The sequence below is a fragment of the Pollicipes pollicipes genome, unplaced genomic scaffold (genome assembly GCF_011947565.3).
Source record: "Pollicipes pollicipes isolate AB1234 unplaced genomic scaffold, Ppol_2.1 Scaffold_317;HRSCAF=354_pilon_pilon_pilon, whole genome shotgun sequence".
NCBI classification, from domain to species: Eukaryota; Metazoa; Arthropoda; class Thecostraca; order Pollicipedomorpha; family Pollicipedidae; genus Pollicipes; species Pollicipes pollicipes.
Genome location: NW_023596244.1, coordinates 14,699 through 42,037, shown reverse-complemented (window position 1 = coordinate 42,037; position 27,339 = coordinate 14,699). Strand labels below are relative to the sequence as shown.

The following is a 27,339-nucleotide window of genomic DNA, read 5'->3' as shown; positions in this document are numbered from 1 at the left end:
CGCGGCCGCCTCCTCCGGTCCGTCGCCCTCCTCTCGGAGGACGGCGCGCGGCCGCCTCCTCCGGTCCGTCGCCCTCCTCTCGGAGGACGGCTCGCGGCTGCCTCCTCCGGTCCGTCGCCCTCCTCTCGGAAGACGGCGCGCGGCTGCCTCCTCCGGTCCGTCGCCCTCCTCCCGGAGGACGGCGCGCGGCCGCCTCCTCCGGTCCGTCGCCCTCCTCTCGGAGGACGGCGCGCGGCTGCCTCCTCCGGTCCGTCGCCCTCCTCTCGGAGGACGGCGCGCGGCTGCCTCCTCCGGTCCGTCGCCCTCCTCTCGGAGGACGGCGCGCGGCTGCCTCCTCCGGTCCGTCGCCCTGCTCTCAGAGGACGGCGCGCGGCTGCCTCCTCCGGTCCGTCGCCCTCCTCTCGGAGGACGGCGCGCGGCTGCCTCCTCCGGTCCGTCGCCCTGCTCTCAGAGGACGGCGCGCGGCTGCCTCCTCCGGTCCGTCGCCCTGCTCTCAGAGGACGGCGCGCGGCTGCCTCCTCCGGTCCGTCGCCCTGCTCTCAGAGGACGGCGCGCGGCTGCCTCCTCCGGTCCGTCGCCCTCCTCTCGGAGGACGGCGCGCGGCTGCCTCCTCCGGTCCGTCGCCCTGCTCTCAGAGGACGGCGCGCGGCTGCCTCCTCCGGTCCGTCGCCCTCCTCTCGGAGGACGGCGCGCGGCTGCCTCCTCCGGTCCGTCGCCCTCCTCTCGGAGGACGGCGCGCGGCTGCCTCCTCCGGTCCGTCGCCCTCCTCTCAGAGGACGGCTCTGGCGCAAAGAGAGGGACTCCATCCTCGCGCCAGCAGGTAGCAGCCGTTTGGTCTATTCGGGCGGACCGGCCACAAATGCGCAGACCACGCCTTCCTCTGACAGCTCGTAAAATAGCGTCACCAGCTGCTGCAGCTTCGCCCAATAGACGTCTTCTAATTCACCAGCGCGCAGCCGTCGTGCCGTACACAGCTCGTCCGCTGCGAACTTGTCCACGGCGACGTAGAGCTCTCTTGGCTTGCTCGGCGTCTCTCCTGTGCTCTGTTGATAGCTGCCGGTAAACGGTCGGGGCGCCGCCTTTCAGACGCAACGGGATGATGATCGTGACATCCGCCTCTGGCTGCTGCAGACTGCACACCATCTCACCTTCTGCACACCTTCTCGAGCCAGTCCAGGATATCGCCGGTGCCATCAAATTCAGTGATAAGTTTAACGTCAAAACTTGTCATGGTTAACAGCCGAAATAGCTTGTAAGATAACGAAACAAAGAAGAGCGCGGCTGCTTGTATTTAGAGCGTTACCGACACCTCCCTGCACACCTCCCCTGCGCCTCTACTCCCTCCCACTGCCGCCGCGCCGGCCGGTCCAGGCGTCAGTCAGCTGACTCAGCAGCCAGACAGGGCTGAGGGGGCGACCCACGCGTATCGGCCGGCCGGCTCGGCGTAAACACAGCACGGTGCTCAGGATGATGGTAGAGTCAATGTTGGATACGCCGTCGAAGCTGACTGTGTAGCTTCCGTCTCGGACCAGTTCGTTGAATGATGACTCTGATACCTGAAGCCGAGGTCGCAGGCTCGTTAGGTGCGGAGAGCTCGCTTCACAAGGAGCGGTCGCCGGTCGCGTCCAGCCCGACGCTTTTTGCTGTAGATGTGTGATCGTTTGTGACGGTGTGGTGTGAGCCTTTTTGTAGGTGGAGGACATGAAGGACTGGCTCGGGACCCCTAGCGTCATCTATGTGCAGCCATCGGAACTTAGGGTATGCTAAGCTGCGTTTCTCCCTTCTCTTGCGAGCCTGTTCGGGCGCCTTAGGCGGATCCTGGGAGGGGGGGGGGGCACGGGGCCATGGCTCCCCGAAATTCTAGAGTATGTTTTGGTGGGGCTTCGTGTGAGCGGCCTCCACTTACATGCTTAAGTGCTATATTCTATTTAGCACCGTCAGTTTAGACTGAAATGTAACATGTGCGCCACAACTCGTAATCGAGCAGGCATCGCTCCCGAAAAGTTTTCGCGCGAGTTGGAGTGGAAAGCGCAGCAGGGGCATCACGGTGTGCGCATCGCGCTGGTGCGCTTCGTCTGCGGCCTGCTCCGCGTTTTTTGCGGGCTTTGATGCGGAGATCGCGTTGGCTGGTGTGTAAGGAGTCTTAAGATCGTAATTTGCACCACGGCTTAATTTTAATTCGGCAGTTACCCTTGCCCCGTTCATTTGTGTCTCCATCAATCCACTTGCACGATGAGTGCTTCCGTCGACAAAGAGGCGTTTTATCGCCGTGCGAAGCGCATTTACACCGGCTGGAAGGTGAGCGTTCAATGCCATGTACTTGGCAATAGCCAGCTCACTGTGAGCCCGGTATGTATGTGCCTTTTGTCGATTGTTCTACAGATGAATGGTGTCATGTCACGAAAGAGTGTTTTGTTTATCAGCAAGGTTATTATCTTGGGTGCTGGGTATAAGCTCTTCCCTGCTGGCCTTCCAGTATGCAACTAGGCAATTGCAGTGCAAGTTTAAAATATGGGTAGAATTTGGCCATATTATGAGTTTTTTTGTGCTCACCTCTAAATGGTTTTGGTACATAGTGTCATGGTGCATACATAATGAAGTAGGCTATCAATGTTTGGCACAAGGCATTCCTGCAGCCCAGTCTGACAACTTGTTAACAGGCAGAGAGATGATTGCATTGTGTATGTGTTTACTTGATCCCTGGCAACACCTAAATGATGTTGACTGTTACTAGCTTGTACACATGCAAACATCACCAATGCTGTTCATAGAGTAGAGTTTCAGCGGTGTTGTCCGTGATAATATTGGTTTTTATGTCAAGGTTCTTTGAAAGATTGTTTGAATTTTACCTCACAATTTAAGAGTTATGAGTAATGTTGTTATGTTGGGCTTTCCATACCATATTTAAGCCATATTCAGGTCAAGCCAAGTTGTGGTCATTTAGAAGTATTTTCTGGTGTGTAAAAGTTTTGAGATAATTTTTGCATAAAATTTGCCTCATTGCCACTGTTTCTATATTGCTACATGTCTTGTCAGAGTCATGCACTGACATTGTTGTTTTGCTTTTCATGTGCTGTGTCTCCTGTGCAATCATGCAAGGAGCCATTTCACATTGACTTTGACATGATGAAGACAAAAATATATTGTAGATGTGGCTGCATAGAAAGTATGCTGATAACAACCTGACATTTGGCAAAGGCATCAAGCAGTGAGCACAATTCACGTCGTTGTTGGAAAACTACGTTTCCTGTTATAATGTATACCAGGAGATTTTGTACTTCAGGATTGTAACCAGGTAAAAGGTCAGGGTGTACTTTCCTACCTAACATTAGAAAAAATCATTGTACACCATTCTTCGTGTTTAAGGCAGGACATATAGTAAATAATCACAAAACAGGTAGATTCATGCTCTTACCTTCAAATTTTTTATAATTACGATGGCGAGCTCCCAAGTGCCGTACACACACACACCAGCCGCGACACCAGCGCCATTACTGCTTGTGGTCACAACATTACTGCGCATCAAGCGGCATCAAGAACCATAAAAATGTAGGGGGCCAAGGTAACAAGAATCCATGAAATATGATCCTCGATGCCAGCGGGAGGATGGGTTGCAGAGGATTGGGTGGGGAATGTAAAGCAAAATGAGAGCATGGGGGCTAAATAAAAGCTCGCTATATGGGACCTATATATGGCATGGAACATGGATGCCAATGGAATGCTGGGTTGAAGGGGATATAGGGTGGGGAGGTTAGGTTAGGTTAGGTTAGGTTAGGTTAGGTTAGGTTAGGTTAGGTTAGGTTAGGTTAGGTTAGGTCAGGTCAGGTCAGGTCAGGTCAGGTCAGGTCAGGTCAGGTCAGGTCAGGTCAGGTCAGGTCAGGTCAGGTTAGGCTAGTTAAGAATATGTTCTGGACTATTCTGGCCTGTGTGTTTCATAAACATACCCAAACGTGATCAGAAAGGATTTTGATCGCTTTATTATTGTTACCTTGATCCCGTACATTTTTTATGGTTCTTTATAAGCAGAAATATTGTACTTACGCAACAACGCAGAAACGGCGCTTGGGAGTGGAGGCGGTGCGTGCGGCGCTCGGGAGCTCGCCATCGTAGTTATTAAAATTTGAGGGTAGGAGCATGATTCTACCTGTTTTGAAATTATTTACGATATGTTACGCCTTAAACACGACGAATGATTTACCTTGGCCCCGTACGTTTTGTATAGTTCCTGGTTAGCAGAAATATTGTATTTACGCAACGGCAACGCAGAAACGGCGCTGGGGAGTCCAGGCGGTGCGGTGCGCGCGGCGCTCGGGAGCTCGCCATCGTAGTTATTGAAATTCGAAGGTAGGAGCATGATTCTACCTGTTTTGAGATTATTTACGATATGTGCCGCCTTAAACACGACGAATGGTGTGCAATGATTTTTTCTAACATTAGGTAGGAAAGTACACCTACACCAGGTAAAATTAAATATTTTGTAATTCATCATGATGCAACAACAGTTTTTGGAAAAACTCATTGCATTTTCCTGTCTCAGGGCAAAATTAAACCAGAAGGTCTGTAGATTAGCAAAGCTCCCACTTCCTACGCCCTGCACAGACCAACTCAAACTTGAACATGACTTAATCTACCATTGATGACAAACTGTGTTAATTGCCAAGTATGCAATGAATGGTCATAGAAAACCCCACAACCAAGTACTTACCACAGATGTCTGCCTACTCACACACCACCACTGTGTCACGGCAATGCAAATAAGAGAATCACTTGCAATTCAGCGTCAGTAGCATCTAAACTATTTAACGGCTTTGCCTGCCTCCCAGCTCAGGTTGGAGGTTGAACATAGCAAAACTCCCCAGTTGGTTTTAATGATATGCCTCCTTGTGACTGATTTGTCAAGAGCATAAATATTCTGCTCATGCTCATGCCTTGCTGCATGCGTTGTAAACATTTGGAGGGAAGCTGTATAGAGACGGGATCCCGATTATGACAAAGGACTTATTAGCAATCCAGAACCACCCTGTGGTTGGATATTTTGGCACTTCTGGTTATCTGCAGTTCAAAATTGTAATGGCAGCTGTGGATTCGAATTACGTTAAATTGGTCACTTAAGGGGGAGATTGATCTGGTAATTCAGGATTCACAAAAATATGCTTCTAAGTAAAAGAAGCATTGCTATAAAAAGTCAAAAAGCTGTTTGGAGACAGCCTTCTCACCCCGGCAAAAACACCAAGATACCAGAGTGACATGAACCCATATCTTTGGCCCAGCAAATTAAGGAGAAGGGTTTAGGACAAAAACATCAATGAATTGCAACACAAATTATCATATTATGCAATGGTATGGGTTAAAACACATTGAAGTCCATAAAGACATTGCTTTATCTGCCTGAGTCAGTGGAGTGACTGACTCAGATCTCTTTTGACCGGCCCGCACGGGGTTGTCAGGCATTGCACCTGCGCTGGCTTGGTAAATCAGCTGAGAGTGCTGCCTGTCTCTGTTATTCGGCTGGGACGTGCGGGCCCCGCGTGTTTTCCGGGAGGTGGAGGGCACGAATGTTTAGCAGTTTGTGGTGGTGCATAAGGAGGCGGCTGTCTGTGGCACGTTCATTTGCATTTTTTGTTTACCATTTTTATCTGGCTGTGTGTGTCAGAGCCACCGTCCATGTTGGAGGGTGTCTAAGCCCGGTGCGTAGCCACCCTCCATTTTGGAGAGTGTAGAAGCCCGGTATGTAACCACCCTTCGTTTTGGAGGGTGCATAGGCAAAGCCTTCCATAAATTGGAAACCCATATATATATATATATATATATATATATATATATATACACACACATATATACGCATCTATGTTTCATAGTACAGAGCCTGAGACCATCTTGTTTCAGTGCGCCATGTGTAATACTGTTGTTTCTTTCATTTAAAGTGCCTTGAGATGAATTGCTGTGCATGAAAAGTGGCACTTTTGTTGAGTACCACCCATTGTATTACTATCTCTCAAAGATAACTTAAATGAAATTGTAATGACCCACAGCACTGAGATATTGTCATACTCACCTATAGGACATTTGTACTCAGCCACCAGGAAAATTTTTGGAATTTCTAATACTGATTCACTTGACATTCAAAATGGTAAAAAGGCTTTGGAACCTACAGGAGTTAGACTGGCAGGTGCACCTAAGTGCACCTTCAGCACATGCTGCTGGTCGTAGTGCACATCAGCAGGTTAATTCTGTGTGCCATCATGGAAGGTGTAATGTTATGCAATTTTGCAATGTTTGTGTATGTCACAATTGATGGTGTTATAAACCTGTGCCAGGCATTAGTGTGAATTTTTATTAGCTTGATTTTGGTGGCAAATCTGCATGACATATGCTGAATGAAGAATGTGGGTGAGAGTGGGGGTGGGGCAGTCAAGTCAGCAAGGGGTCAGGCCAAGTCAGCAAAAAGTGATCAGCCTCAATCAACTCACACAAAGACATATTGCATGCTACTTCTCTGATGTAAGGCTCTTGTCACTGAATTCTGTGCACCAGCATTGCAAACATCCCCTATTCTGGCCTATTTGATTGCTGCAGTCAGTGGTGTGATTGCAACATATGGTTGATGATATTATCAAGTGCATGTGTTATTGGATGTAAGCCTTACTGTTGGAACTGCCTACAACCTAAGCTAAAATAGCCTTGACTCACTTAAGCTGACACTGTCTAGAGGGGAGGGGAAGGGGGAGGTCAAATCTGCCCCTTGTCCAATATTCATGATGTTTCAAAAATACCTTGAGATATTGCTGCAAAATTTTCAGGAGCTATTAACTGGTGAATTCTATGCCTTGCATCAAAATAGAAGTCATGAGACTATGGCAGATGAAGTGTGTGTAACATCAAAGGGATTGCCAATCTTTTGGCAAAAGCACATAGCTGTGGACAAATGGACACAGATGTCGATGAAAAGGACATATTTTACATCTGTAAGTAGGAAGTGTGAGCCAATTAACCCATTTATATGGTTATTTGAATGATCAACCCATCATTCATATGGCTCCCATCATTGTGTTTTGATATTGCACCATGACGTGTTGGCACGTCAAAAAACAAAATTTTCATACCAAGCACACCCAAAATTCTTTGTCTGACAATAGAAATCATGAGAACATGAAAATACACCCTAGATATGACTATGAAGAATGCCTGTACCACGTTTCAAGCAGCTGTCTAGGACAATAACTGAGTCATGGACGCAATGTGTGCATGTTGTCCATGCCCCGGTGGGCCCGGGCTGCGACGGCGGCGGCGGGGCTTAGGTGTGCCGCAGCGGCGGCGGGGCTCAGGTCTGCCGCAGCGGCGGGCGGCGGGGGCGACGTCATTCTCACGCTCGCCGACGACCGCGGGACTGGCAGCGAGGCTGAAGGGCATCAGGCTGCACTGTCGGCACGAGCGAATCGTCGAAAATAACGCGAGGATCGATCCAACGGCTTATTCACTAGGGGGGTTATCCGTTTGACCTTTCCCTTGATGGCTTATGAACAAGTAATATGTCTAGCTCACGTGTCTGATACCCATAATTGCGGCTAAGCTGTTCCATTCCGTGTTTAGGTGGCTCGAATAGGACAAAAAGAAATAGACCAAAATGAACGTTTGGACCATGGTTTCAGCTCTCATTTGCATGGCGCGTGACCTTTGTTATAGGCCTGGTGCGGCGTGCGTAACATTGTAGGCCCACCCATGTGGCATGTTTGGTCGTGGCACAATGAGTTCGCACCATGAAATATGCTCCTAAATGAAATGCCTTGTTTGTCACGCGGCCTGGGACCGCACGCCACGGCACTATCCATTGCAATGTAGATTTTTGAATTCAGCTCGGCCACTCTTGATATAAGCAGGGGAGGGGCAAATCTGCTCCCTCCATTGTGTGGTGTGCTGCTGAGGAGCCCGATCAATGCCAGGCCAAATATCCGCCCACTTAGGTCGTGAGACGTGAAAGCTACCCTCAGTGTAGTCTGTGCCCCCTCAGCATGGCCGCAATGACATCATTATGGCTTAGTTTATCACCATAGTGTGACACCTTTTGGTTGATCCTACTGGATGATATTTATTTGTGTGATGAGCTTTTCAGTAAAGCTGTCTCTTATTTAACCTTTTTGTCATCTGAATGGCGTTTTGTCAGCACTGCCTGGCCTGTGCAAGAATGGTGAAGCAGCACCAAAAACAAAATGGTCTGGATCAGATCATCAATATTGTCAGGCATCAGTCTTTAGATAAGGTGCTATGACACATAACGTCTGTTTGTCATGCAGTGAGACCCAAAATATACTGGTAACCATAATTGAAAGCACATGTTTGAACTGCATGTTGCAGTGCATGACAACAACAGCTATTTGGATGTGTATACTTTTGTCTTAACCTCACCTTATAAGCTGGCCCATTTGTATGATGCGTCTGTTTCACCCTGTGCATCACGCATGACACTGTTCAGTAATGTGGAAAAATGAGAATGCTGGCCAGATCATTTGAGATCATTTACACTGCAACTGGTCATTTTAGCATCATTGAAATAACCCAGGTCAGATTGCGCATTCCCCGGGACATGTTCTCAAAATTGTCCAGGAATATGTCAGAGTAAAATCGCGAATGGCAGCAAGTGCTCAAGCATCCACGAGCCCCATTTGAAGCTGGATTCAGGAGGTATGCTTAAGGCATGCAGCAACGTGAGACATTCTGGATTTTGTTTAGTATGTAGATATTTTCCAAAAGCCCCCAACAGATCTTTGATCTGATTCCAGTGTGCCACAAGCACAAAACCCCATGGGATCTGGAATGTATTGTGTTTCCTGGTTTGGCCTTTGGTAATGCTTTCATCATGACCTTAACTTATTTGTAGTCACAGCAGAGGTTGGAAGAAGTCATTCGGGCCATTGTGTTGATGATGCCTCCCCAGAGTGACTTTATCTTGTGTTTACTGGTATCAGCAGTTGATGGAATCCTGCATAGCTAGATTTCACATTGCCCACCAGTGCAGCGCTAATCGGCCTCAGACTGGGTCTCAGGTCTCAAGCTGTGATGTATTTCAGAATGTGAAGAACAGCGAGGATGGCCTGGGCAAGATGGACGCGCTGGTCTCGTCGGTCGGCGCTGACGAGGACGTCGTGTACAGCAAATCGACGGCCACGCAGACCTGGCTGCTTGGCTACGAGCTCACCGACACGGTCATGGTCATGTGCGACCAGGCCATCTTCTTCCTGGCCAGCAAGAAGAAGATCGACTTTCTCAAGAAGCTGGAGAACAGCAAGGACGAAAACAACTCACTTCCGCCCGTCAAGCTGCTGATTCGGGACAAGGTGCGTGAGGTTTTCTCCCCGCCTGGTGGATCGCACAACCGCGACCGCTCCAAAGGTTCGCCTGTACCATTTTCATTCTACACTTGCGCTTTGGACCTGACGTTGTGTTTCGCATCTGTGTTTTATGCATGATTACGACTTAATGCTTGTTGTTTGCCTTCGTCGTATGGATTACAACAGCTCGTTTAAAAACTGTATCAAGTTCATGCTCATCTACAACTTTCTTCCCTTTAGACGGACAAGGACAAAGCCAACTTTGCCAAGCTCATAGCAGCCATCAAGGAAAGCAAGAAAGGAAAAGTGGTCGGTGTCTACAGCAAGGACAAATTTCCTGGGGAATTCAACGAAGGCTGGAGGGCGGCTTTGAAGGAAACAAACTTTGAAACGGTGCGTGCCATTCGTCCGCGTCCATCTCCTTCGGTGATTGGACGGTGTACGCGATCCCCACCGGGCGCTGAAGTCCCCTGCCGTTGTATGTAGCTGGGGGACTTGGGGTGCACTGTCCGCGGAACGAGTCCGGTGACCGTGATACGATTTTGACGGATGGCCTGTGTGGCCCAGGGCGACCACGTACGTGACATCGCGTGTATACCACTTCTGTTGGGTATACTTGGAAGAGGACGTGGGCGTGGGCGTAGGGCGGGGTTGGAGTTGTGATCGAAATGGTCCTAAAGGGGCTGCCTGTTGACCGCCACAGCTCATACGGGGGGGGGGGGGGGGGGGGCGTGTCGCCCCACCGGAGTAGTCGAAACCGCCCTTCGTCTAATCCTGACCGATGCTCCGCCCTCAGATCGACGTCAGCGCCACCATGGCGTTCATCATGTCGATGAAGGAGGAGTCGGAGTTAAAGATAATCAAGCGCGCCTGTGACATCACCACTGACGTGTTCGGCAAGTACCTGAAGGACCAGGTCATGGAAATCATCGACGCCGACAAGGTGCGTGATTTCATTCGTGGCAACGAACCGCACCAGCCGGGCTTATGAGGAGGTAATTGCTGGGGAATCTACAGATATAAAATTGACTTGTTTTTTCACAAAACATTTGTGCAAGCCTTGTGACTTGAATGTCCTTCCAAACCGACATTTTGTCGCAAAATGTTTTATGTAACCTGATCGTGTGTGATGGCGTTTTAATGGCAGTGGCCGCGCGCGCTCGGGGCCGTGTGTTTCACACGCCTGTATCTGGAACTGTAATTTTTCCGTAGTCCGTTCACTCGGGATCATGAGCCTCAGTATGTTGAGCCTTCTAAATATCACTAATACTTGTCTGGCAGCTTTCCTGAACCAGCACATCCTGGTATATTGGAGGTCAGTTAAGTCCAGTATTTTGATGTCATTAACTGTCAATTCACTCACAACCATGAAGGCAGTTTGGAATGGTTTGGCGCTCTTGATATAGCATGTGCTGACCAGTGCCTGGTGTTTGAAATGTGAAATATTCTCAGCATATGAATGCTCAGCTCGTCAGGTTGCTTGGTTTGCAACGTTACACGCGGTCACAGTTGCCTGCGCCGCGCACTGTCGAAGTCGGGTCTGCCTGGGCCAGCTTGAGGACATGCACTGTCATAGTCGGGTCTGCCTGGGCGAGCTTGAGGACACGCACTGTCGAAGTCAGGCCTGCGTCGACCAGCGGGAGTATCACCGCCTGCTCGCGCCGCTGTGGCCGCCGGCCGCGGCCTCTCTCGCCGCGCCTCCTTGATGGGCCTGACCTGTCGTCCGCAGAAGGTGCGTCACGCCAAGCTGGCGGAGGAGGTGGAGAAGGCGCTGACCAACAAGAAATACATCCCCAACAACGTGGACGTGAACCACGTGGAGACGTGTTACCCGGCCATCATCCAGAGCGGCGGCAACTACAACCTCAAGTTCTCCGTGGTCAGGTGAGCGGGAGATGGGCTCGAGCTGGCGCAGCGGCAGGCGGGCCTCTGTGGCGTGGCAGGCCGCTGTCTGCCCCGGTTAATGGCTGCCGTGACTGGCCTCGTGGCGCCGACTCGTTCACAGTGACAGTTAGCCATGTGCTTTGCTGTGAGGTAAAACAGAGCTTTCTTGACTTTAATCCCCATTAACGTTTCCAGCACCTAGTGGTGGTGTCTTTCTCGTGGTTACATCGACACCGAATTTCCACGTACCGAGATTTAAACCGATGCGTGGGGCCATATCTTCGTGCATGTCGGAATCACGTGGTGGGGCAACATGACCCCGCCATGTAGCCGCAATATCCCCATGACCATGGCAGACGGCCATATTGTGTGGTAACCACACGTGGTGCGCGTGTGCTGCTGCCGTACGCCGCTAACCGCCGGCCAGGCGCTGACCGCCTCCCGTGCCGCAGCGACAAGAATGTGCTGCACTTCGGGGCCATCATCTGCTCACTGGGCGCGCGCTACAAGTCCTACTGCTCCAACATCGTGCGCACGCTGATGGTGAACCCCACGCAGCAAATTCAGGACAACTACAGCTTCCTCGTCTCCGTGGAGGAGCAGCTGCTGGGCAAGCTGATCCCCGGCAAGCGCATCAATGAGGCCTACGAGGAGACGGTCGGCTTCGTCAAGAAGGAGCGCCCCGCCCTGGTCGACAGGCTCACCAAAACTCTGGGGTGAGAGCTGGCCTGCGGGCTGTGCTCGGGATCGGTGACCAGGCACCGATGTCGCATGATATCTTGTGGAATGGTTTTGGTGCTTTATGCTTCTGCACCCTTAATGACTGTTCAAGGTTGACGCCAAGTCTTGTCTTGTAAATTCCCTGACCGATGTGGCAACGATGTGTGATGTTGCCCATCGAGCCGCGGTGGTCCTCCTCCCGCGCTCATGTCGGTAGTGTGGGTGTGGGCCGTACCGGTGGTGGTGATACTGCGCTGAGCACGGCCCGGGCCGACGTGGCTGGGCCGGCGCTGGCAGCGATGCTCCTCCTCCCGTGCTCATGCCGGTAGTGTGGGTGTGGGCCGTACCGGTGGTGGTGATGCTGCGCTGAGCACGGCCCGGGCCGACGTGGCTGGGCCGGCGCTGACAGCGATGCTCCTCCTCCCGTGCTCATGCCGGTAGTGTGGGTGTGGGCCGTACCGGTGGTGGTGATGCTGCGCTGAGCACGGCCCGGGCCGACGTGGCTGGGCCGGCGCTGGCAGCGGTGGTCCTCCTCCCGTGCTCATGTCGGTAGTGTGGGTGTGGGCCGTACCGGTGGTGGTGATGCTGCGCTGAGCACGGCCCGGGCTGACGTGGCTGGGCCGGCGCTGGCAGCGATGGTCCTCCTCCCGTGCTCATGCCGGTAGTGTGGGTGTGGGCCGTACCGGTGGTGGTGATGCTGCGCTGAGCACGGCCCGGGCTGACGTGGCTGGGCCGGCGCTGGCAGCTTCGTCACCGGCATCGAATTCCGCGAGGGCTCGCTGGTCATCAGTCCCAAAAACAACACGCCCATGAAGAAGGGCATGGTGTTCAACGTGGCCGTCGGTCTGGCTGACCTAACCAACGACGAAGCCGACGACGACAAGTTCAAGAAATACAGCCTGTTCATCGGCGACACGGTGGTGGTGCAGGAGGTGAGGCTGCCAGCCCTATCCGCTGCCAGGCCGCTGGTCGGCACCATAACGGGCTCGAGCGAGCACGAGCTCTTGCTCCTGACCACTCGTGAGCGCAAGCACTCCAAGGAGCGTCCAATCTGTCCTTAGCACATATCAGTGGGTGCTTGATATCTTCTTTCAGGCAATGCGTCATGGCATATTGAAGTTGGGTGGTTTTCAGCCCGTAGTCTCACTGTGTGCCGTGTGCAGCTGGTGCCATCCCTCGGTGCCGGCCGCCGCCCCCTACAGTGTGTGCCGTGTGCAGCTGGTGCCGTCCCTCGGTGCCGGCCGCCGCCCCCTACAGTGTGTGCCGTGTGCAGCTGGTGCCGTCCCTCGGTGCCGGCCGCCGCCCCCCTACAGTGTGTGCCGTGTGCAGCTGGTGCCGTCCCTTGGTGCCGGTCGCCGCCCCCCTACAGTGTGTGCCGTGTGCAGCTGGTGCCGTCCCTCGGTGCCGGCCGCCGCCCCCCTACAGTGTGTGCCGTGTGCAGCTGGTGCCGTCCCTTGGTGCCGGCCGCCGCCCCCCTACAGTGTGTGCCGTGTGCAGCTGGTGCCGTCCCTCGGTGCCGGCCGCCGCCCCCCTACAGTGTGTGCCGTGTGCAGCTGGTGCCGTCCCTTGGTGCCGGCCGCCGCCCCCCCCCCCCCCCCCACAGTGTGTGCCGTGTGCAGCTGGTGCCGTCCCTTGGTGCCGGCCGCCGCCCCCCTACAGCGTGTGCCGTGTGCGGCTGGTGCCGTCCCTCGGTGCCGGCCGCCGCCCCCCCCCCCCCCCCACAGTGTGTGCCGTGTGCAGCTGGTGCCGTCCGTCGGTGCCGGCCGCCGCCCCTCTACAGCGTGCCGTGTGCGGCTGGTGCCGTCCCTCGGTGCCGGCCGCCGCCTGACGCCAGGCGCCGCTCTCCGGCAGACGGGCCCGGCCTCGGTGCTCACTGTCAGCAAGAAGAAGATTAAGAACGTGGGCATCTTCCTGAAGGACGAGGACGAGGAGGAGGAGGAGGAGCCGGCTCGGCCCGTGGAGGAGACCAAGCCCGAGATGTTCGGCCGCGGCAAGCGCTCGGCTGTCATCGAGAACAAACTCAGGGTGAGTGGGGCGGCCGCCCACCTCTGGCGTCGCGTGACAGGTAGGCGATGGAGGATGCTGGGAAATGCTCACATTGGGCATCGCAAAGTTATATGGTTCATGCCAAACTCAGTTGTGTCACGAAGCAGTGTGTGATTATTCCAGCTAGCACTGCCCGCTGTACATGCGATGTGCTCACTGCGTTCGTCGCCTGCGGGGCGCACTGTTTGCTTTGTCAGCAGTCGTGGTGGTCAGTGCTGTCGGGAGCACGCCAGCCATCCAGCGCGCAGCGGTTGCCACCTGTAGCACATGTCCATGTTGCCGTAGTTCATCAGCTGCGATCAGCCCCGCCGCGGGCCAAAACCCGAGGCGTTGTCATGTTTGCCTGCTGTTGCCTATGGAGCAGTGGAGCTGGCTGACCAGAGATGCTGTCGTTAATCCACAGCAAGACCAGACGGCGGAGGAGAAGCGCCGCTCTCACCAGAAGGAGCTGGCCGAGCAGCTGAACAAGGAGGCGCTGGAGCGCATTGCCGAGGGCAAGGGCTTCAAGCAGGAGGAAAAGAAGAAGAAAAGCGAGATATCGTACCGCAAGCAGAGCGAGGTGCCGCGCGAGCCAGAGCTCAAGGAGAACAGAATCTTTGTCGGTCAGTCGGTGATCAGAATGTGGGGGGGGGGGGGGGGGGAGTGACCGTGTGTAATACGTGGCTTTTATCGTATAAATCAAATTGAGACGCAGATATCTGCGTGCGGTCCTCATGATCGTCTGTCCGTGAACCGCACTGGCAGCGTCCTGCCCGGCACTATTGAACAACAGCTGATTCCGTCCATAGTGGCCGTCGGTTAACGGCTACTGAAACTGCGCGGCCTGGGCCGGCCTGGTCTGCTGGCTGACCAGGGTGTTCCACGGAGGAGGAGGCTGTTTGAGGACTGTCTTCGGCCGGTGCTGCCTGTAAGGCTTATAACAGGGCCAACTCTGCCCACGCTTCTTGTGCTTGTTGTTCCGTGCTCTTTCCCACACTGTTCCCACGCTGTGAACAGAGCGGCGCCGGGCCCGCTGACGTAACGCGTGATCTTTCAGACAAGAAGTACGAGACGGTGATCCTGCCGGTGTATGGCATACCCACGCCGTTCCACATCGCCACCGTGAAGAACATCTCACAGTCCGTGGAGGGCGACTACACGTACCTGCGCATCAACTTCTTCTGCCCCGGCTCGTCGCTGGGCAAGGAGAACCTCTCCTACCCCAACCCGGAGGCCATCTTTCTCAAAGAAGTGTAAGTGTCATGGACGCTGACACGCTTCTGCCAGGACGCTGACGTGGGCTGGGGTTTCAGCTCCTGGTGAGATGCACACTGCGCTCTGTCCATGTCCTCGGTTGCACGCTCACACAAGTGCCGGGAATACGAGGTTGCGGTGCTTTCCAAGTTACTGAGGAGTGGGACGGTAGTCGGGGCATGCAGCGCGCGCTGGTCACACGGCCTGGTGAGCAGCACGGGCAGGCGGCGCGCCCAGAACCCCAACTCCTCATCACCGTGAGCAGCATGGGCGTGAAGTGACGCGGTGCTGACTGCACACGGGAACACTCAACAGTGACGCGGTGTTGACTGCACACGGGAACACTCAACAGTGACGCGGTGCTGACTGCACACGGGAACACTCAACAGTGACGCGGTGCTAACTGCACACGGGAACACTCAACAGTGACGCGGTGCTGACTGCACACGGGAACACTCAACAGTGACGCGGTGCTGACTGCACACGGGAACACTCAACAGTGACGCGGCGCTGACTGCACACGGGAACACTCAACAGTGATGCGGTGTTGACTGCACACGGGAACACTCAACAGTGACGCGGTGCTGACTGCACACGGGAACACTCAACAGCAAAGCCGAATGCATCACATGCGAAGCGGTGCGTGGAACATACCTGGAACTGAACGTCCATTCCAGTTCCGGCGTTCACATATTCAGTAGCATGAATATTGTTGTAATTTTTGTACTGTAATATTTTAATAGTCAGCGTTGGAAGCGCGGCAGCACCAGAGCCGGTGGTGGGCCGCCCGTGCCCACTGTCACGAACCTCTCCGCCAGAAATTGGGGGCAGAGGCCAGGCATACGAGTATCCGCTGTGGCAGCGCCGGAGTGAACCCAAACACCGCTGTGGCTGAACCCAAACGCCGCTGTGGCAGCGCCGGAGTGAACCCAAACACCGCTGTGGCAGCGCCGGAATGAACCCAAACACCGCTGTGGCAGCGCTGGAGTGAACCCAAACACCGCTGTGGCAGCGCTGGAGTGAATCCAAACACCCCTGTGGCAGCGCCGGAGTGAATCCAAACACTGGCAGCACGTCTGCCCAACCATAAGGCGACCTGCGATCATGCCACAATGTGCTGTTCAACAGCTGTGAAGGCGCTCCGACCGCTCATTGGTTACCCGTTACTTAGTGGGAACTCTGCTCAAAGGTAGCATTCCACAGAAGATATGAGGTTGGCATGAAGTTTTATGAAGAGGCTTACTTGCAACTATTTGTTTTACAGTTTTACTTATTGGTTGGTAGCCGGTGCGGAACCGATTGGTTTCTGGTAGCTTGGTTCTATGTTTTTTGGTTAAGTGCAAAGGGCTGCCCCAAGTAATGCAATTTCACCACTGATCTATCATGCTCTTCAATACGTTATCATTTGATCATGCCATGGGACGCTGTTATGACATTATCGCCAGGGTTGCCACTGTAGCGGACTGCGTGACTCTCTTGTACGTTTGCGCGCTACAGGGCTGCGTTGTTGGCTTATGTGGGGAAATTCAAGAAAGCTATGCAATTATGTTTTGGCCTTTTAGCATGATGTTCTTGTATATTTTGCCCTCATACCATGTCCTTCCTGCATTTTCATTTTTGGTTGCAGCACTGTTCCGATCCGATGCTCAGCCTCATGTGTGTCATAGCGAGTGGCTGCCCTTATACGCTGTGTTAGTGATGTAGACTGCGGCTGGTGATCGACACCACCCTCTCCATTGTCTTCTCTGGTTTTGTCCTGCATGCTGGCGACATTGCCACCTCTCCGGGGCAGGCTGCCATCCGCCAGCCAGGAGAGGGCAGAGGTACCCCCGGGGGTCGCCCGAGCGTCGAGCACAGGTCCGGGAGAGGTGACCTGTGCGGAGGAGGGGTGGGTGAATGCGTGGGGTGGGGGGGGGGGGGGGTGAATGCGTGGGGTGGGGGGGTGGGGGGCGGGGGCAAAATCTGGCCAGGTGGACCCCCAGGTGAGCATAGTTCTGCACCCCTGATATCCACTCTCCTTCGTCCCATAGTCTTGAAATGGTTATGACTGACCAAAATGGTTCTAGTCCAAGCAACCAAAAATGAGAACCGTGATCGAGACATGCAATCAGCAGCTCAATCTGACTGATGGCCAATGACGTGTTATCGTTGACCACTTGGCGCTGCGGCACTGCAAACACCAGCGTGAAAGTGGCCATGTCTTTCGTGACAATGAGCGTAATGCAGCCAATGAGTTGGGTTGTTCGCGGGACGTCCATATGACATTAGACATGTGTGAATGACCTCACAGACGGTGCATATTAGACAAGTTTGTGTGAATGCGCTCAGAAACAGGAGGGTTTGAAGTCCTGAAAAGGGAATGGCTGTGAACTACAGGGAGTGATGATAAAGATGGCTAGATCAGCTCAGAACCCCACACAAACATGAAACACTCCTTTCAATCATCTCAATACATTTCTATGGAAGACAAACAGGCAAGCATGTTGCACATTGCATATAGTGTTTGCCGAGCCAAGTACACACATGCACAACTGCAGTACTCTTATGTTGTTTATTGTGTGATCTGTTTAATATATATATATATATATATATATATATATATATATATATATATATATATATATAGTGTGTGTGGTGGGGTCGTGTTTTCCCTCATTGTTGTGCAAACCACAGAATTTGATGGAGTTTTGTGTTTTCATTAGTGGGTCCATTCCCAAAAATTGGTAAAGTTTTCTGTGTTGGGTGCCATGTGTACTGAATTGAAATTAAGTGTTCACAAGTCCGTTGTTTTGTATGGTTATGATCTGCGCTTTTCTCATCATTATGAATATACACCGCAGTACTGGTATTGGGTTGTTGGCATTTTAAGTATTCTCCAAATCTGTATTTTCAAGTGTCCGCGTATTCTAAATCTAAAGTGGTGAATGCTTGCATATTCCAGATCCCAATGGGGTGCTTTAAACGGAGCACATGTGTGCGTGCCTCCGGGTGTCTGCGGTGGTCATCGGCGACTGTTGAATGATCACTGTCTCCCGTCCGGCAGCACATTCCGCGCCACCAACAAGAAGGAGCCGGGCGAGCTGTCAGCGCCCTCCTCCAATCTCAACACCGCCTTCCGCCTCATCAAGGAGGTGCAGAAGAAGTTCAAGACCAGGGAGGCCGAGGAGAAGATCAAGTCGGACCTGGTACAGCAAGACACGCTGATCGTCTCAGCCAACAAGGGCAACCCCAAGCTGAAGGACCTGTACATGAGGCCGACCATCGTGCAGCGACGCATGACCGGTGAGCTAGACACCGGGCTGGGCCCGACTTAGGAAACCAGTGATGCCACCGATGGCACGCTCTCACGGCTGGTCGGCTCCGACACGGCGGTGACCCGCGGCCCGCATCTGCCCGCAGATTGGTCCGGCACCGATGGATGGGTCCGGTCCTGCGTGTCTTTTGCCAGCCTTTCTAAAAGACATTGACTGGAAATCGTGACTGTGACCCATGCTGCGAATACTCGTGCTCTGTTCTGTGCTAACCACGAGAGGGCGGGCGCTGGTACATGCGCACGACAGGTCACGAACATTCGCCAACGACTGGATGTGCTTCCACCAGGCTCTCTAGAGGCGCACTCAAACGGCTTCCGGTACACGTCAATCCGCGGTGACAAGGTGGACGTCCTCTACAACAATATCCGGGCGGCCTTTTTCCAGCCGTGCGACCAGGAGATGATCATCCTGCTCCACTTCCACCTGAAGGTGGGGGCCGGGTGTCGACAACGGGCCCGAGCCGGGCGCCGCCGCCGTCGGACCGTACCACCGAGGCGGGGTTGGGATCACTCCGGGCCGGGCCACCCAAGCAGCTGGCAGTCCTGGCAGCACGCCAGCGCCAGCGGGCCGCGTTCTCTGGCTGGCTCATACCTGCTCGCTCGGCGAGTTGACCCGACCCGTGGTCTGTATGCCGCAGTCATAAATGCGTCTTACCTGTAAGTGTGGGCGGTGGTGTCCCGACGAGGGATGGCCGCTGCTGTGCGCGAGCCACGGCGGCACCATCCGGAGGCCGCCACTCACCTCGCCGCCGTCCTCAGAACGCCATCATGTTCGGCAAGAAGAAGCAGCTGGACGTGCAGTTCTACACGGAGGTGGGCGAGATCACTACCGACCTGGGCAAGCACCAGCACATGCACGACCGCGACGACATGGCCGCCGAGCAGGCCGAGCGGGAGCTGCGTCACAAGCTCAAGTCCGCCTTCAAAAACTTCACGGAGAAGGTAGGCGGCGCTGAGCCCGCGGCCCGGATGAGCCGGTGGGCTTCAACACGCGCCCGATGGCCGGTCAGGTGCGCCGCGCTCCAATAAGGCGGTGTGTGTGTGTGTGTGTGTGTGTGGTGTGGTGTGTGTGTGTGTGTGTGTGTGTGTGTGTGTGTGTGTGTGTGTGTGTGTGTGTGTGTGTGTGTGTGTGTGTGTGTGCGTGCGTGCGTGCGTGCGTGCGTGCGTGCGTGCGTGCGTGCGTGCGTGCGTGCGTGCGTGCGTGCGTGCGTGCGTGCGTGCGTGCGTGCGTGCGTGCGTGCGTGCGTGCGTGCGTGCGTGCGTGCGTGCGTGCGTGCGTGCGTGCGTGCGTGCGTGCGTGCGTGCGTGCGTGCGTGCGTGCGTGCGTGCGTGCGTGCGTGCGTGTTGCGTGCGTGCGTGCGTGCGTGCGTGCGTGCGTGCGTGCGTGCGAGTGCGTGCGTGCGGTGCGTGCGGGTGCGTGCGTGGCGTGCGTGCGTGCGTGCGTGCGTGCGTGCGTGCGTGCGTGCGTGCGTGCGTGCGTGCGTGCGTGCGTGCGTGCGGCGTGCGTGCGTGCGTGCGTGCGTGCGTGTGCGTGCGTGCGTGCGTGCGTGCGTGCGTGCGTGCGTGCGTGCGTGCGTGCGTGCGTGCGTGCGTGCGTGCGTGCGTGCGTGCGTGCGTGCGTGCGTGCGTGCGTGCGTGCGTGCGTGCGTGCGTGCGTGCGTGCGTGCGTGCGTGCGTGCGTGCGTGTTTGGCTCCTTGAAATATCAAGAACTAAGAGAGCTCAGAACACCAGACCCACATGGTAGGTGGGGCTTTATGTGAACTCCTTCGTGTCCAATGTCGGGATCCCTGCTGTAACCCATCAAATAAGGTCAAATAAGGTCAAACTCCAGATGGGTGTCTGAAGTGCACTCAGGTCTGCTCACCAACCAGCCTTCATCTAGAACTCAGTTGTAAACAAAATGCCACTGGCGCCCAATCATATCACTAACCCTATTCGTTGTTTTAAATGCAAAACACGCCAAAACCTTCTGGATTTTTCTTATCTTGAGTTTGCAGTTGGCGCCAACGACTACTCTGAGCAGCGTGTTCCTCATCGCGGGAGGTTGATCGAGGTCGTTTTAGGCCAGTGACCTGTTAACTGTTAGCTGTAGTTTACTGACCTTTATCGAATCAAAAAGGAAGAAATCGTTTGACATTGTTGCAATCCAGGAATTGAAAATGGACATCAAAATCTACGTGCCATGGCAAGTATTCCTGTAACCATGCGATTTGGTTTTGACCCAGTTCTGATCTTCACATTTGACCCAAGACAGATGGAACTAGTGGCGGTTCTAATGTCAAAAGTGTAGCTGGCTAGAGAACTATCCAGAAACTGTATAGCTTGGTTTAACAGTACTCTGTCGCGTCATTCCTGTCGCTTCTGTAGGCACTGCCTGCGCTGGCAGCTACTGTCCGACTGATTTGTTAGGTCAGCCGCCTCACAAAGTGTGGCTAATTTTACTAATTTTCGCGCCTTCCCGAAGTTACCCCCGGAAATTGGGTCATTTGGCCCCCACACTGGGCCGCGAGTTCAGGGATGTGTTCCGCCATCACGTGAAGCTCCCGACAGATATGTACTCGTCTTGGCATGTTGGTTAAAATGGCTTAAGCGAAGCAATCACAAGGTTATAAATTACTGTTGGGAACACGTTGAATTAGGCGTCATCTCAGTCTACAGCACTGGTGCTGCGGCGATGTAAGGGCGGTGGCCCTGGGATCAACGTAAGGCCGCGGGACCTCGTAAGGGCGGCGGCACAGGGATCAACGTAAGGCTGCGGAACCTTGCGAGATCCACAGTCAGTATTTTGTCCTTCTTCAAACACCATGATCGATTTGTACTTATGTGCAAATTGCCGTACATTAGACGATTACGAGATGTACTATGTCGGCATCTCGTCAGAATGGGCCGCCTCTGCGTGTGACGGGTGCCAGCGACGGTTGGCTGCGGTCCTCTCCGGTCCCCCGCCTTTCAGCTGGTCCCGTCACCCCCACCGCCGTCCTCGTGCTCAGGTGGAGGCCATGACCAAGGGCAAGGTCGACTTCGACACGCCGTTCCGTGACCTGGGGTTCTTCGGCGCGCCGTTTCGCTCCACGGTGATGCTCCAGCCGACATCCGGCGCCCTGGTCTCCCTCATCGACTGGGTGAGTCGGTGGCCGGGCAGTCCTGAGTCAGCGGCGGGGCAGCGTCCCTGCTGTGTCGCCTGCGCGTCCACCGCCTCCGCGCTCCGTGTTCGGGGGTTGTGCTGAGGCTAGCAGGGGGCGGTACGCGAGTGGACTACCCCGATGACGCCTGCGGTGTGAGCGGGACGGGGGCAGTTGGCTCCTTGTGTCACTGTTTTGGGTCTGATTCATGCGCGGGTCTGTTCTGTCTGAATTGTGTGAAGCAGAGAGATGGAGCTCACACGGATAATTAACTCTGACCGAACGATATAGAGGCATGTGTACGCTGGTATGCGTGCGGAAGGTCATTTTACGTAGACCTGACTGGCCAATACTTATCTCGAAATTTTCAGTGTTGTTTCCGATCCAGTGTTTTCAAAATACTGTTATAATCTCGGCGCAGGTCAGTACACGTTTTGTTTGACCGAGGTCCTCGTCCTTATCCTTGTGGCGTGTTATTCGATATGCCTTGACGGCCTGATGGCTGTGTTGCCTACCAGCCGCCGTTCGTCATCATCCTGGACAGCATCGAACTGGTGCACTTTGAGCGTGTCCAGTTCCACCTGAAGAGCTTCGACATCGTCTTCGTCTTCAAGGACTACACGAAGAAGACAGCACACATCAACTCAGTGCCCATGAACCAGTTGGACCATGTCAAGGACTGGCTTAAGTAAGGATATCTCCACATCTTTACAATAACCCGCCCGCCGCTTACGTATCATGTCAAGGTTCCAGGCGGTCAATGCCATGACAAATCCTCATACTCGATGAGGGACATCCAATGCAGTTCCTCTCGGCATATGTATTAGTGCTGCTGTTGGATTGCGATTTAACAATTGAGGCTCGATATTAAACGCTGTGGCAATTATGTCGGGACACTGCAAAAAGCTTATGTTCAGCGTGATGTGGTAGGTAAGAAGGGCGTATATGACTGAGGTTCCTCACCACCTGTTCGGCCTATCCTGCGGAAGCCGCACCCGGCATTGGCGGCGGCGCCTCTGAGCGAGTGCGGCCCGTCCTTCGTCTGTCCCCAGCTCGTGCGACATTCGCTACACGGAGGGCGTGCAGTCGCTCAACTGGGCCAAGATCATGAAGACGATCGTGGACGACCCGGAGGGCTTCTTCGAGGACGGCGGCTGGAGCTTCCTCGACCCCGAGTCGGGCAGCGAGAGAGAGGACGAGGACGCCGAGGAGGAGGAGGACGAGTTCAAGGTCGGGTGCCGCTCCTCACCTCTATGGCATGGGAGGACGGGTCGGCTATTGAAGCAGAGCGATCTTAAGTCGGCTGCTTAGAGATGGCAGCCGGCTGTGTTCAGTTTCGAGCTGGTGCTACCGGGCCGGGTGTGTGCGGAGCTGCGGGGTGATCGCGCGCGACTGTTGTACGGTGTTGAGTGACGACCGGACGTCAGTGCTGGCCCAACCCCGGCTTCGGCACTGTTGCCGGTCATGGGCCGCCCATCGCGCCGGCGACTGAGGGGTGGGTGGCGCGACACAGGTCAGATTCAGCAGGGCTTCAGTGCGGCCGCACGGAGCCGGTGACAGCCGCTCCGCCCGGACGTGCGCCGGCCCCGTCCGTCGGTCCCATGTGTGGGTGCTCCGCCGGCCCCGTCCGTCGGTCCCGTGCGTCGGTGCTCCGCCGGTCCCGTGTGTGGGTGCTCCGCCGGCCCCGTCCGTCGGTCCCGTGTGTCGGTGCTCCGCTGTCCCCGTCCGTCTGTCCCATGTGTGGGTGCTCCGCCGGCCCCGTCCGTCGGTCCCGTTTGTCGGTGCTCCGCTGGCCCCGTCCGTCGGTCCCGTGCGTCGGTGCTCCGCTGGCCCCGTCCGTCGGTCCCGTGTGTCGGTGCTCCGCCGGTCCCGTCCGTCGGTCCCGTGTGTCGGTGCTCCGCCGGCCCCGTCCGTCGGTCCCATGTGTCGGTGCTCCGCCGGTCCCGTCCGTCGGTCCCGTGTGTCGGTGCTCCGCCGGCCCCGTCCGTCGGTTCCATGTGTGGGTGCTCCGCCGGCCCCGTCCGTCGGTCCAGTGCGTCGGTGCTCCGCTGGCCCCGTCCGTCGGTCCCGTGTGTCGGTGCTCCGCCGGCCCCGTCCGTCGGTCCCGTGTGTCGGTGTTCCGCCGGCCCCGTCCGTCGGCCCCATGTGTGGGTGCTCCGCCGGCCCCGTCTGTCGGTCCCGTGCGTCGGTGCTCCGCCGGTCCCGTGTGTGGGTGCTCCGCCGACCCCGTCCGTCGGTCCCGTGTGTCGGTACTCCGCCGGTCCCGTGTGTGGGTGCTCCGCCGGCCCCGTCCGTCGGTCCCGTGTGTCAGTGCTCCTCTGCGCACCGCTCTGACCCTTCTCTCGATCTCCGCCGCAGCCGAGCGAGGGCGAGGGCGACTCGGGCGAGGAGTCCGAGTACAGCGATGAGGACTCGGAGTCGGAGTACTCGGAGGACATGTCCGAGTCGGCTGGATCGGACGGTGAGCCTCTCGCGCCGTCCCGAGGCTTCGGCGAGCCGCGGCCTCGACCCGCCACAGGCACTGGACAGCCGACTCAGCGGGACAGGCCGTTCGGGCGCCACAGGCCTTATGCCGCCGGCACCTGGAGTAAACAACTGGTGTCAGTGTCATGTCATGACCACCGTGTGCCGGCTTTCTCACAAACGCACGTGCCCTGTGTGTTAAGATAGGACGTCTGTGAAGTAAGATTTGTGCGTGGGAAACGGGGTATGTTACGCTTCCTCCGACAGGCCGCCGCCTGATTGGTGCTATGGTCGTGGTGTGGCCACCATCCGTATCAGGAGAGAAGCTGTGCCAAATGAGTTAGAAGTGGGGCTGAAAACTAATCGGTGATACAACCTGTCCCCCCAAATGCACCAACGGACGAGCTTCCCCCTTGTTTTGGTCACTTTTCTCGGAAGTGGGGAAAGGGGGAGAGGGCCGGATCTCACCCAACTGAATAGGAAAGTACAGTCCTGGTCCGTGTTGTTACCAACCTGTCACGCGATGGCTGGATTTGGCGTGGCGCTGCGCGCTACGACTGTGACGGTACCCCCCCCCCCCGCCCCCGCAGCGGAGGGCTCGGAAGAAGAGTCTGGCAAGGACTGGTCCGAGCTGGAGGAGGAGGCACGCGAGGCTGACAAGGAACGCAGCGAGTTCCAGGACGAGTATACCTCCAAGAAGAAGGGGTACGGACTGTGGTACCCGCGGCCGGGACCTCCGCTCTTCTGGCGGAGGCCAGCTCACTGCGTCATGATTAACAGCAACAATGCTAACGGCGATAACAATGCTCATCAGTGCATCATACGATGTTGCGGGAGATATTCCCATCGTCACATAGATCATATGTGTTGAGATTAAAACTGGTATTTAAAGGACTTCCAAAAAGCCATGACTTGTGCATGTGTCCAAATATTGGATAACGCGCAGGAGCGGTAGTGCGGTAATCAATCTTGCCGTGCCTCACGAGTTTGTAGTCCGCTTGACTCCCTTGCACATTGCTTTTCAGTGTTTTTTTTTAGCGTTATTTTATATTAATTCTCTTAGCTCAGGAAATGACTCTTCATGGCTGGTATTCAGTAGCGGTAGTTGCATTCTGACTCCATACACACAACAAATGCGTCTCGATTTGCGTGTATTTTATGGAGAAGTCGTTAAAGATGTCTAGAGGTTGTCTGATGGTGTGCCAGGTCCCTGTGTCTGGCGGTCGGCGGCTGCGGCGGCCCTCTGAGCGAGCAGTGGGCCCTGCTGTCAGACGCCATGTTCTGCCGGCTGACTAGGTGGCTAGCGGCCGTGGTCACGCTTGCTTCTCTGTAGGGCCATGCCGAGTAAGGACCGAGGCCGGCACAGCCACCACTCGTCCAGCAAGCACAAGTCACCGAGCAAGCACAAGTCGCCCAGCAAGCACAAGTCGCCCAGCAAGTCCAAGTCGCCCAGCAAGTCGGGGAGCTCCAAACAGAAATCACCTTCCAAGAGGTATGCAAACGAAAAGGCCTTTGTCTCGCCCCGGACGTAAACGTTGGAATTAAGGCTCTCGGGAGTGCTTTGCGCTGTCCAGGATCAGCTGCTGGGCACGCGCTATCAGGCGTCTGCGTGTCTGCCTGCGGCCGGGGGGGGGGGGGGGGGGCTGTACGTGGGTCTGGGCCGCAGCCGCAGCTGACTCTGACCCGGCGCCGCTGCCGTTTCAGCTCAAGCAGCAAGCGGAGCCGTGACGACAGCGGAGACCGCCACAAGTCGAAGAAGGCCAGGTGAGGCGGCGGTCGGCCACCAGAATGACCTGGCCTTTCCGCCCCGGCGGGGACAGGACGGCACCTGGCGGCGGGGCCGGTCACTGGCAGACAGGGCCGGTCACTGGCAGACAGGGCCGGTCACTGGCAGACAGGGCCGGTCACTCCTGGCGAGACTAATGAACGACTGCAGCGGCCGTGGCATGGCTGACTCACGGAAACCGATACAGATTAGTATTCCGTGGAACTGCACGGATGTCTCGTATACAAGGAATGGACATTTTGTGCCCGAAAGCTGAGGCTACATCATTTTATGCCATAATTGTCAAACCTAGTGTGTTAGGGTGCACACATATCCATGCACATCTGGAGGTGCGCTGAGCATTGATCTGGCAGTTACCCTGATCTACACAAAGGTGATGTCTGGATGTTTTGTCCTTGCTATGCACTTTTGGCTACACAAAGGTGGTGTCTGGATGTTTTGTCTTTGCTATACACTTTTGGCTATGCACTGTATGTCTTGTGTGATGTCTGTGTGCTTCGCGCCTTGTGTCGGTGAAGACGGACACAACGACCAGCATGGGACGTCCGCTGGGTCACTGACCCCAGGTCCGGGTGCCGCCCCGCCCCGCCCCACCTTTGGAGTGTGCTCGGCTCCGACCGTCTGTCCCCGTAGTGGGGGAGGGGGAGGGGGGGGAGTGGGGGGCTGCTGTCGCGCCAGGACCTCGCCTCTAGAGCGGCGCCTCTCTGTTGCAGGCGATGAGCTGGCGCCGACCGCCGACAGACCGGCGGGCGGTGACGCCGGCCGCAGGACGACCCCAGACGTGGCTGCCCCGACAACGGACGCTGCCGGACGCCGCGCCGCGCCGTCAGGGACCGCCACCGACGGGGCGGGCGCCACCGTGCTGTTCGCCGACGCGGCGTCGACGCGGCCGCCCAGTGATTGTTATGTGTGCATGTATGGCGAGCGGCGCTGGGCGGCCGGCGCCGCCCGCGGACCAGTGTGCGCCGCCGCGCCCGCCGCCCGTACCTGACCGATCCGCCTCGGCGCGGCGGCGGCTGGGTCGGCGCGCGTCGCTCGTACCGCTGCCTCCGACACGGGCCGCGGCGCTGCACGGCCGCAACTCGCCCGGCCGCCGGACGGGATGTGCGGTCGCGAGACGGTGCTGGCCCCGTTCAAGGGGGCCGATGTGCCCGCCTCTCACTGATTCATCACCTTCGCCACCTTCATTTCAGCGGCAAATACACGCAGGACTACTTTGGTGCTGGTGTTTACTTTGGACAGCAGTGGAGAGAACAGGCATGGGGCATCGGTTGCCGGGAATTAGATGCTGGGAGCGTGATCAAATGATCTTGGCTCAGTATCCGTCGCGGAAAAATAACCAGCCTGTTGAAAGCAGCAGCTGATAAACACGTTAAAAAAACAGTAAAAAAGTAAATTACGAAGCATGAGAAGTCAAGGCGGTGAACTACAGTAACCTCGCCACA

The 27,339-nt window shown here is 55.7% G+C and overlaps 1 protein-coding gene across 1 annotated transcript; it reads left to right on the top strand.

Annotated features, from left to right (window-relative positions):
• Window positions 1-2,027: 2,027 nt before the first annotated feature.
• On the top strand, window positions 2,028-26,703 carry LOC119090889 (FACT complex subunit SPT16). The gene is made up of 21 exons (XM_037213619.1): window positions 2,028-2,298; window positions 9,066-9,332; window positions 9,567-9,719; window positions 10,123-10,269; window positions 11,056-11,210; window positions 11,663-11,926; window positions 12,676-12,862; window positions 13,782-13,955; window positions 14,380-14,578; window positions 15,013-15,208; window positions 18,253-18,491; window positions 18,810-18,952; window positions 19,282-19,464; window positions 21,514-21,645; window positions 22,164-22,333; window positions 22,698-22,875; window positions 24,004-24,106; window positions 24,699-24,813; window positions 25,442-25,600; window positions 25,813-25,872; window positions 26,608-26,703. Exons 1-21 carry the CDS (start codon window positions 2,233-2,235, stop codon window positions 26,612-26,614), a joined length of 3,297 nt encoding a protein of 1,098 aa, XP_037069514.1. The 5' UTR covers window positions 2,028-2,232; the 3' UTR covers window positions 26,615-26,703.
• The last annotated feature ends 636 nt before the right edge of the window (window positions 26,704-27,339 follow it).

Excerpts from the sequence above, each read along its gene's own strand:
- LOC119090889 (XM_037213619.1), top strand. The coding sequence starts at position 2,233 with ATGAGTGCTTCCGTCGACAAAGAGGCGTTTTATCGCCGTGCGAAGCGC. Across the intron at positions 10,270-11,055 it reads AAATCATCGACGCCGACAAG|AAGGTGCGTCACGCCAAGCT; the intron begins GTGCGTGATTTC and ends TGTCGTCCGCAG. Across the intron at positions 11,211-11,662 it reads CTCAAGTTCTCCGTGGTCAG|CGACAAGAATGTGCTGCACT; the intron begins GTGAGCGGGAGA and ends CCCGTGCCGCAG.